Source organism: Bubalus bubalis, chromosome 2 (genome assembly GCF_019923935.1).
Source record: "Bubalus bubalis isolate 160015118507 breed Murrah chromosome 2, NDDB_SH_1, whole genome shotgun sequence".
Lineage (NCBI taxonomy): Eukaryota > Metazoa > Chordata > Mammalia > Artiodactyla > Bovidae > Bubalus > Bubalus bubalis.
Genome location: NC_059158.1, coordinates 183,856,793 through 183,867,995, shown reverse-complemented (window position 1 = coordinate 183,867,995; position 11,203 = coordinate 183,856,793). Strand labels below are relative to the sequence as shown.

General features: G+C 42.6%; 1 protein-coding gene across 17 annotated transcripts in view; it reads right to left on the bottom strand.

The window, feature by feature from the left end:
• Positions 1-6,125: 6,125 nt before the first annotated feature.
• The window catches only part of EIF4G3 (eukaryotic translation initiation factor 4 gamma 3), a 353,112-nt gene continuing 348,034 nt past the window's right edge, over positions 6,126-11,203 (bottom strand). For all 17 annotated transcript variants that reach the window (XM_045164652.1, XM_045164651.1, XM_045164650.1 and 14 more), the window contains 3 exons: positions 10,251-10,332; positions 8,659-8,805; positions 6,126-7,182 (listed from right to left, as the gene is read on the bottom strand). In XM_045164652.1, coding sequence (XP_045020587.1) covers positions 7,001-7,182; positions 8,659-8,805; positions 10,251-10,332 — 411 coding nt within the window. In that variant the 3' untranslated portion in view covers positions 6,126-7,000. The remainder of the gene's footprint in view (positions 7,183-8,658; positions 8,806-10,250; positions 10,333-11,203) is intronic.

The window sequence follows — 11,203 nt, the reverse complement described above, 5'->3', positions numbered from 1 at the left end:
ATAGGTAGCGGTTTCTTGTACTGTCACAAAGTGCTCTAAAATGCACTTACTGCAGATGAAGAAACGTCAAAGAAACACATGAATCGACCCAAAAGTGCTCCCAAGGCCAAAGCTGGAACAACCTATTTGACCAAATAATGTGGTTTTGGATTATAACTCAAAATATAAAATAAATATACATGAATCTGAATTGATAGTTAGTGACTGGCTTCCAAACACACCAGAGTAAGAAAAGGGGAAAAGAAAGCTAACTTTGGAGTGGAGACCTGGCAAACACCACCATAACCTCATAGTTAAGGTGAAACATCACCAATGATGTCATGGGAGCATCACATACCCTGTTATGATATGAGAAGGGCACTTCACTTACAAAGTCTTTTTATCCCAAACTCATTACATTAGTCTAATCATGTGGTGCTGGAGAAGACTCTTGAGAGTCCCTTGGACTGCAAGGAGATCCAACCAGTCCATCCTAAAGGAAATCAACCCTGAATATTCATCGGAAGGACTGATGCTGAAACTGAAACTCCAATACTTTGGCCACCTGATGTGAAGAGCTGACTTATTGGAAAAGACCCTGATGCTGGGAAAGATTGAGGGCAGGAGGAGAAGGGGACAACAGAGGATGAGATGGTTGGATGGCATCAATGACTCAACAGACGTGAGTGTGAGGAAACTCAGGGAGATAGTGATGGACAGGGAAGCCTGGCATGCTACAATTCATGGGGTTGCAAACAGTTGGACACAACTTATTGACTGAACAACAATCAGGAGAAAAACACCAGACAAACCCAACTGAGGAACATTCTACAAAATACCTGAGCAGTGACGTCAAGGTCATGACATACAAGGAAAGATAAAAAAACTATCAGAGGCCAGAGGACACTAAGAATACATGATGACTAAACACAATGTGGTGTCCTGGATTGCATCCAGGAGAAAGAGGACAAAAAGGGCAGTTCTGTTCAGCCGCTCAGTCGTGTCTGACTCTTTGCCACCCCATGAATCGCAGCACGCCAGGCCTCCCTGTCCATCACCAACTCCTAGAGTTCACTGAGACTCACGTCCATCGAGTCAGTGATGCCATCCAGCCATCTCATCCTCTGTCGTCCCCTTCTCCTCCTGCCCCCAATCCCTCCCAGCATCAGAGTCTTTTCCAATGAGTCAACTCTTCACATGAGGTGGCCAAAGTACTGGAGTTTCAGCTTTAGCACCATTCCTTCTAAAGAAATCCCAGGGCTGATCTCCTTCAGAATGGACTGGTTGGATCTCCTTGCAGTCCAAAGGGACTCTCAAGAGTCTTCTCCAACACCACAGTTCAAAAGCATCAATTCTTCAGTGCTCAGCTTTCTTCACAGTCCAACTCTCACATCCATACATGACCACTGGAAAAACCAGAGCCTTGACTAGATGGACCTTTGTTGGCAAAGTAATGTCTCTGCTTTTGAATATGCTATCTAGGTTGGTCATAACTTTCCTTCCAAGGAGTAAGCGTCTTTTAATTTCACTGCAATCACCATCTGCAGTGATTTTGGCAGTAGTGAAACCCAAGGTCTAGAGTTTAGTTCACAGCAAAGTACCAATGCTGGCTTCTTAGTTCTGATAAAGGTCCACTGGTAATGTAAGTGAAAGTCATTCAGTCATGTCCAACTCTTTGTGAGCAAATGGTTGTACAGTTCATGGAATTCTCCAGGCCAGAATACTGGAGTGGGTAGCTGTCCCCTTCTCTAGATCTTCCCAAACCAGGGATCGAACCCAGGTCTCAAGCATTGCAGGTGGATTCTTTACCCGCTGAGCCACAAGGGAAGCCCTTGGTAATAGAAGACATTAATGATAACAAGGAATTAGATGAAAGGTACATGGGAATCTACTAGATTTGAAACTCTTCTATAAGCCTAAATTTATTTCAAATAATATATTCATTTTTTAAAAACACTTGGCACATGGTTTCTTTGACATAGGACTTCAGGATTTGGTAACACACAATGATGTCTTTTTGGGCATGGGGTGGGTGGTAATCCTAACACTAACAGGTAATCACTTTCCCTCTGAGGGATACCTGTGGCCTCTGCAGCTAGTGAGCACATACTGGATCTCTTCCTGAACTGCTAGAGGATGTTGAGACTTACGGAGCTCAAGTGTATTGAATAGGAAAGGCAATCATCTGTAAGACTAATAAATTGGGATGAGTGAGTAGAAAAGTGAAAGTGAAGCCACTCAGTCATGTCCGACTCTTTGCAACCCCATGGACTGTCTCCTACCAGGCTCCTCCATCCACAGGACTTTCCAGGCAAGAGTACTGGAGTGGGTTGCATTTCCTTCTCCAGGGGATCTTCCCAACCCAGGGATCAAACCCAGGTCTCCCGCATTGCAGACAGTTTACCGTCTGAGGCACCAAGGAAGCTCTAGTGAGTAGGAGAGGCTCCATTTCAAGGCGTTTTTTATTCCTTAATGAGTAATTTTACTCTCATGACAAGTAAGCAGCCTCAAGCTGTTCAGGAACTCAATCACTATGTCCAAATGTGCCTCATTGAAGAGGACAAATAAAACCTGAAATGTCAGGGTATGCTGTAGTAGCCTCTAATTCACGCGGGAATTCCAACCCTAAGGACAAATGACTCAGGTAGCACTGAATGAGAGGTCTAAACGACCCGAGACCAGTTGCCCGTGCTAGGATGTCTGGTAGGCTGCAGTCCATGGGGTCGCTAAGAGTCAGGCACGACTAAGCGACTTCACTTTCACTTTTCACTTTCATGCATTGGAGAAGGAAATGGCAACCCACTCCAGTGTTCTTGCGTGGAGAATCCCAGGGACAGAGGTGCCTAGAGGGCTGCCCTTTATGGGGTCGCACCGAGTCGGACATGACTGAAGCGACTTAGCAGCACATCAAACTGTCAGGTTCCTGATGTTGCAAACACTTGTGAGGTCTGATCATCTGCTAAACGCTGGATTGAAGGTCAAAACACACAGCAATACAATGTATGATTTCATCCATGTGAATCCACAGAAAGAGTAAGTGGCCCCCAGGGGCTGAGGAGAGTAGAGAATGAGGAGAGATGACTCAAGGATTACAGGTTCCTTTTTGGCTTGAGGAAAACGTTCTGAAATCAGAGTGGTGACGGCTGCACAGTGGTGAACACAGTAAATTTCGGGTGGCTTTAAAAACGCATTCCCTTTTGGCTGCACTGCATCTCTGTCCCCGTGTTTGGGGTTCTAGTTAGGTTGAGCGGCGGCCCTCTTTCACTGTGGGGCACGGGTTTCTCATTGCAGTGGCTTCTCTTGCTGCAGAGCACGGGCTCCAGGCTGCGCGGGCTTCAGGACTTGTGGCTCCCAAGCCCTAGAGCACAGGTTCAGTGGTTGTAGCCCACAGGCCGAGCTGCCCCGTGGCACGCGGAACCTTCCCGGACCAGGGTCTGAACCCATTTCCCCTGCATTGGCAGGCGGATTCTTTGTCACTGGACCAACAGGGAAGTCCTGGGTGTATTTTATAGTATGTGAACTATATCTCAATAAGAAAAAAAAGGAACGGAAAAATGCTCCTCTCTTCAAAATGGGGAATGAAGGAGTGCATAAAGGCCAATCCAATAGCATGGTGAAAATGATGGTGAAAAGATCCCCCCTGTTTTTTTTTAAAGAATAAAACTTAGGGAGTTCTCTGGTAGTCTTCTGCACGTTCACTCTACGGCCAGGGTTTAGTCCCTTGGTCGGGGGACTGAGCGCCTGCAAACTGCATGGCACAGCCAAGAAAATTAAAAAAAAAAAAAAAAAAGAATAAAACGTAAGTAATGAAACCACAGAATTATATCCACTAGCCTAAGACTATTTTTTCTAGCTTAGAATCCTTTTGACTGGAATGGAGTCACTTGAAAGAAAAAATGTCAAAAAACCCATGATGATAATTTGTTTGAAGAGAGTTTCTAGAACAGATACAACTATCTTTGGGCTAATAATTGTAAATAACCTACAATGTATTTTGAAATGTTAAGAAAAGACAAAAACCAAATCAAAGATCTGCCAACATAACAAAGGCAGACACTTCTTAGTGGGTCAGTACGCTGATGTAACATGTAAAATTCTAGCTTTCATTTTCCATAAAAAATGTGAGTTTCCATGAGAGTAAAGACTGTCTTATTCAGTTATATTTCCTGCACTTAGAACAGAGTAGATGCTCAGTAAATATTTACTGAATGAAACAAGTTCATGATGCAGCTATGAACTGGCTTGTTGGTTTTCGCAAGAACTAAAATGAGTTTATTTTGAAAACGGGCATCATGTTCTTTTGCTAGAAAGGGAAAAAAAACTCATTTAAACTTAATGAAACACTGTAAGTTAGCTCGTTTGAATACAGGCATATAGCGCACCTTCAGTGAGCTTAATGGACCTCATGGCAAAGTGAAGGAGCTTTAAAGCGGAAGCTGCAGGCGAGTCAGCGCTGCCATGTCATCTGTCACGTTAAACCCAACACCGCCACACCTCGCTTTCAAGTAAGAAAACTGCAGAGAGAGGAAGAGTCATGACGGTGTTTCTGCACTGCAGCTGGTCCAAGTGTGAATCAGTTATCCCACTCTGCTCATATTTTGCCATTAGTAACCTTGCTAATCCATCTAACATTCTGTATATAAAGCAATAAGTTACCCAGAAGTTACTTTGGAGTCTTCTCATCACAGTTCATGTTACAGATGAGACTGCAGACACTTATTTCTGTTATTGTACTACAGATGTTTATATAGCTGAAGCTTTTTTCAACCCTTGAATTATTTTCTCCCTGATATTCTTCTCTTTCCTCCAATCCTTACACTTGTCCATATCTGAAGTACTGATGAACAGGTTATCACTGCTACCCAAAGTTCCTTCCTGGCTAGACCCCTGCAAACAACAGCCACTGATTTCCAGAAGGCAGTCCCCACCTTGCTTCCCAGCCCCACCCCCACGGCCTGTGAGTGCTGCCAACACGTAAAACTACATCACAGTCAGGAGATTTCTGGCTCAGAATCCTCTGCACTTTGGTTCTGGCAGCTGTTAATACTCAAAATAACATAGAATTGAGCTGCTTCTTCCACTGGAGGGCTCCCAGGCAGAGCCTGCGGTCAGACCCTGAACCAGCTCTCCAGGCTCCGTGTCTTACGACAGCGGCTGTCATCCTTCTGTCACAGGACTTTCAGGACTTGGTTCTTGGAGAACAGCCTTCGGCCACTTCACAGGGGGCTCTGGGGGCTCATGGAAGGGGATCCTGTACTGTGTTCAACTACATTCTGAGAGAGAGAACTTTTTACTGCTATGGAACATTTTGTTCTTGTGCATTACAAGTCTCGCCAAGTCTCTTAACATGAGCATTTCTTCAGAGATGGAAGCCAGAAGAACTCTTGGGTTATTCAGACACAAAATACAAGGCTGCGTATTTGGGAGCAGCTGGCTTTCTTCATAAATACATTTGTAGGGTGATGGCCTACAAACAATTGAAATGGAAAGCCACTTGTAGAGACAACAACTTCATCAAAGGGGAAAAAAAAACCACACACACACACAAAACAAAGAACAGCACAGCACTCCAATACCTGTCAGAGAAACAAAGGCCCAAACCACAGTCCACTTTATACTCACCAGAATGGCTTGCATGAAATTGAAGTTGGGGTAAATGTGATTTTCACACGTGGTATTGGTTTGGTTTTAAACCACATGCTCACTTATTTTAAGAAGCGTAATATAACTTTGGTTTCTTTAAAGGACATCTTTGGGTTTCTTAAGCACTGGAGGCAGTGATGATTTTAAAAGTCACTGGTATTGGTAGTTTCAAACAGAAGTAGTGTCCCTAATCCAAACACATGCAGTGGAACACTCAGGGACTTACTATAGTGCTGCTGGGTTTGTTTCTACCTAGGATGTATTTTTGCTTGGTGTTGGAAAGAAGCATCCCTTGGGCTTCAGAGAAGCTCCCCTACCCAAGCATGAGTGCCCTCCTTTGCCCACAAAGTAGCTTGCCTTTTCCAAATGCAGACACATAGACACACACACTCTCCCCCGCCAAGCCCTCAGAAGCGATCTGGATTAGACAACACGTAGCCAGACGGCACCTCCCAGAGATGGGCGCACACGCAGCAAGCTGTCAAAAGGAGAAGTCACTTTACTTTCTTTTAAACTTGCAATGTTTGCCTTTATTTTGTTCTTTATATTTTGAAAGTGAAAAGAAATAGTACTGAGTCAATTTCTTTTTGTTTTTTTTTTTTTTTTTAAATATTTGTTCTATGTATTTACAAGCCTTAAAGTTGCTCTAAAGATTTCAAAAGTATTAAGAGTACTTTTCCCAGGGTAGCACTTTTTTTTTTGAACAATTCTTGGAGTTCTCTGGTCCACAGCATTTCTTTCTGTTCCAAGGTTATGTATGTTTTGATTACTATTGTGATTTTTTTATTTTCTGAAGCAAGCTGAGAGGCAGGCAGAAAGATCTGATGCCAAAAAAAAAAAAAAAATCTTTCTCACCTTGTTCACCCCAAACCTTCTCAAATCTGGACTAAATACTATGCTTTAAAACAAACGTGAGGTGCATCTGAAGGGGAGGGAAATTTATTTCTCTGCTTTCCTATTATACAAGTTGTTTACAGAAACTGCAAATTAAAAAATTACACTGGCATTTGCAGTCCTTAAAATAAATTAAAAGTTCTCAACTTTTTTTTTTGTTTTTTTTTTTTTGCTAAACAGATGTGTTTTTTTTTAAAGTATGAGTCCTCATTTAAAAAGAAAAGATTAAAACAGAAAATATTTTCTATAAATAATACATGTATTTTGGTTTTAGTGCTCCCGCCCTCAGGTTTGAAGTTTACTTTTTTTCCAGTACCTTTTTCCTCCATGATCACCTTTTTTTTCTCTTTCCCCTCTCCCACTCGTGCACACGTGGGGGTTTCTGCGAGAATTGGCCTTGCTGCACTGTGATTGGCGAAGACGTGAAACTTTTTAAAAAAATACTTAAATTGTTTCTTTTCTTTCGTTTTGTGTATTTGAAGTTTTAGTTATCCTCAGACTCCTCTTCTGCTTCCCGCAGCCATGTGAAGAACGCCGTGACAGATTTCAGGGCCACACCCTTCCCATTCTGCTCTGCCGGGTCCTTGCTGCTCTCCCACTTGTAGAAGGCATCCTCAGAGATCACCTCCTCGTCATACAGGCAATCAAAAAACATCCGTAGCAAATCTGCAAGGAGGCGAAAGGAAACCATTGGTTTGGGGGCACTGCGGCTGTGAGGAGGCCGCATTCCCATCCAGTGCAGGGAAGGAATTCCTGTGCAGGACGCCCCGTCAGGGCCAGGGCACCCGTGAGACTTCATCACACCCCCTCCTGACAGCCTATGAGAAAAGCCACTTGTCTAAAGAATGCGAAAAGAGTCAGGCAGTCGGAACTAGTTCTTATTCCTATTATTTTATTCAATTTGAACTGTTTTCTGATACTACTGAGCTGTTTGATGTTACACAGTTTTCAACTTAAACACTTAAAAGTACAACTTTTAAACTTTCCTTTTGATACATTTTCTTTGAGATTTTACAATAAAACCGTCTAATTTTTACAAATTTTGGGAGGAAAAGGCAGAATGGACTTTCTCCCCTCTAATGTCGCTATCAAAACAAAGAGAGTAATAATTCATATGAAAAACATGAGTAAAAACTATCTTGTCTGGATTTTATCCAGTGAAATGATAGCCATTATTTTCAGTGCCCAGATGATCTGGGCTATTTTAGTCCTCTGTTTTACTCTCATCACGGTAACTTAGCTTATATTATTGTTTTAAAAAGGACAGATTTATAGACAAAATCTCTCTTCAGTTACACTCCAAGGACTGCTCCAATCCCTCCCTTTATATCCCAAAGGGACTTAACAACACTAGCCAAGAAGAAAAACTTTGCAGAAGTCACAGCCTAAGGAAATGCCAAAGAATTACTTCAGTGCTATCTTTGAAACAGCCATATACTTACTGTCCACTTTCAGAAGTTTCAACTGAATTTTCAAGATTTAATATGATTCAATTAATTTACCAGATCACTAACACTTGGGTGTTCGGGTTACCTTATTTGTCTGGTTAGCCAGAATTAACTATAACTCTTAACTTAAAATTAGTCTAAAATGCCTTCATGTCTTTGCTGGGTATCTGAGGACTCTGACAAGGATCACCCTCTTTCATTATCAAGGCCTGGGACCAAGAAGGTGAAAAGCTGTACTGCACAGAGGCTAACGCCGCCTGCCCTGGACCTGCACTGCGCAACAGGGTAGCCGCTGACCACATGGGGCCGCTGACACTTAGTATTTTAAGCTCAGTTCCTTAGTCACAGTAGCCACATTTAAGTGCTTGACTGACACGAGTGCTTCATGGTTGTCATGTACTGCGTGACAGATACATTTCCATCATGGCAGAGATTCTTATAAGACAGACGTGCCCGAGAATGAGGATTAAATCTCCTCAGATAATATGAATAATATTAACTAGTCTTCTTGTCATTTTCTCATAAAAGTCAACCACTTAAAAACATTCATGTTTATCAAAGTTACAGGCTGAGTTTTGTCACTGAGGATGCTGCTATTGCCTACTGTTTAGAGCCCATCAAACTGTCTCTCGAGTGTTGCCCTGGATAAGCCTCACCCTTCAGCTGGGTTAACTGTAGCAAGAGGGAGACTTACTGGCAGGTTGATCAAGTTTTACTATTGATGCTTGTAGTGCATAAAGTGCTTGCAGTTCCTTCTCTGTATCTGAGTCTAGGTACTTGAGTAAGATCGGCACTCTCTGCTTGATAACAGCAGTGTCCACTCGGAAGGTCGAACAGTCGGCTGGAAGAGACAGAAGAACTGAGCATTCACACACACAGCTGTTTTCAGTTTTCTGAATCACTAAGACATACATAACCCTGCAAGGAATTTTGAAACGCCAAATTTTCTAAAATTTTAATTAAAAACAGAACAAAACAACTTTGCTGAATTTGTTATAACACTGCTGCTGTTTTACGTTTTGGTTGTCTGGTCTTGAGGCATGTGGGATCCTAGCTCCCCAATCAGGGGTCGAATCCACACCCCCTGCACTGGAGGGCGAAGTCCCAACCACTGGACCACCAGGAGAATCCATGAAATTCTTCCCGAAACAAACAAATAAACAAAAGTATGGAGGGGGATGGATTTAGAGTGCTGGGCTCCCTCAAGAGTAGTGCACTCGGTTCTCTATCTTTAATCATAATTAAACAGGGACAGCGGTCTCATGACATTCCAAACCATAAAAACAACATTAAAAAGGAAATTAAAGAGAAATTAAACAGAGAGTTCATTTAAATCTCTTAAGAAAGGTAAAAGAATTAGAACCGCTGTATTATTACTAGCAGTTGTGGCTACTGTGGAGTCATTCAGTCCTGTCTGACTCCCTTTCGACCCCATGGACTGTAGCCCGCCAGGCTCCTCTGTCCATGGAATCCTCCAGGAGAGAATACTGAGCCCACGTCTCCTGCATGGGTAGGCCGCAGGCCTGAGGCGCCAGGGAGGCCCCGCACCAGCAGGACGGGGACCCGCTGCGGCAGTGCAGCTGCCGTCGGGCGTCTGACAGAAAAGCTTGAATCGTGAAGCCGTCTCTATAATAATTCTGAACAACTTTTCAGCTGATAGATTTTTTTTTCTGTTTCAGTGACAGAAATGTGGACTTTAATCCAAGACCAAGTGGATGATCTCATTAAGCATTAGTAAAAACTACGTGCAGCTTGGACCATTTAGAGTCTCCACTAATCTGACTCCTATCTATGTAATTCATAAACATTCAATAATATTGTCTTATCAGGTCAACATAAAACAGGAGAAATAATTGGTATTTTCTTTCCCCACACATGAATTTACATCAAGTGGCTTTTCTTTGGAGATTAGTGACACTGGACAAGAATATTCAAATTGTTCATTTTAACTCGTGAATGGAAGGCAGGGGAGCCTTTGAATATTGGAGGTGAGAAGTAAAGGAAAAGTCCACACAGCAAACAGCCTCAGGAGCAGGCGCCAGCTTCCCGCTGAACTGCGGAACAGAAGGCCCCCAGCAGCTCTCACATCCCGGCTCGCTGCAGGCAGAGCAGCTATCTGCGCCCGCGGCCCAAGAAGCCAGGCATGGCAGGCAGAAATGGCATTCATTTGGCACAGGAACTGAGCTTTACAGTGCAACCGTTAAAGGTAATGTAAACTCTGACCCACGTCGTCAGCAGCTGACATACGGGGGATTTTCAGATGTTGCCTTCAGAAATACTACTTACCTATAATAGCTGCTTTACAGACGGCTGTCATTAAAGCTCTAAGGAATGTAGGTGAACTCATCTGGCTTTCATCTAGATTAGCCTGCAATCCAAAGTAAATAGAATAGTTAAAGGTACCCTTGGCACACCAGAGATATTATTTTCCCCTAAACCAGGCTTCATCTTGCACTAAGGGCACATGAGATCCCATTCAACTTTTTAGTAGAAATTAGTCTTCTGATTCACCAGGAAATACTGGGACTATCGCCAGTTCTCCCTGAAAGTGCTCCACGTAGCAGTACTTTGCTTCCGGGGAGCTGACCACTCCGTATCCTTTGTTCATTCAGTTAAACAGTGCTGTGAACTATACACATTCGGAAGCACAACTGTTTAAAAGCATCTTCTCTTTTCAATAAATAAGCCATCTTATGATGGTCTATCCAAATCTACAAAGCTGAAGGAACAACTCCTCCTCAACTAGAGTATTTTCAGGCCACTTTGCTCAGGAGTATGCAACTGTGTTTAGGTGTGCTAACACTGCTTTTTCATCTTAATTTTACTGTGAATTAGAGGCTAATGTCCAGAATTACCTCAAATAAACACCTCAGGTAGTGGTGAGATAACTGTTCCTCTTTTCTGAGGATGGCAAAAACACGTATTCAGAGGTAAGTTAAATAGAGTAAATGAACCTCCACCTTATTTTTTTAGTTTATTTCTCTTAAGATCTTATCTTTTTGCTATAAAATACTACACTAAACCAGATAAGAAGCAAAAGGAGAAAACACACAAACGCAGCCATTTTCTAGGCATTTCAAATACTTTCCAGAGTTTATGTTCCTTATGCCTGTGAACAGAATTAATGCTTATCTCAGCTTCTTTTAATAGCTTAGAATACCATAGCACAGCATAGTATTTTCTACTGAGTCATTTTTAAAATAACTGGCTAGGAAAAAATTAAAAATGCCATTTAAAAA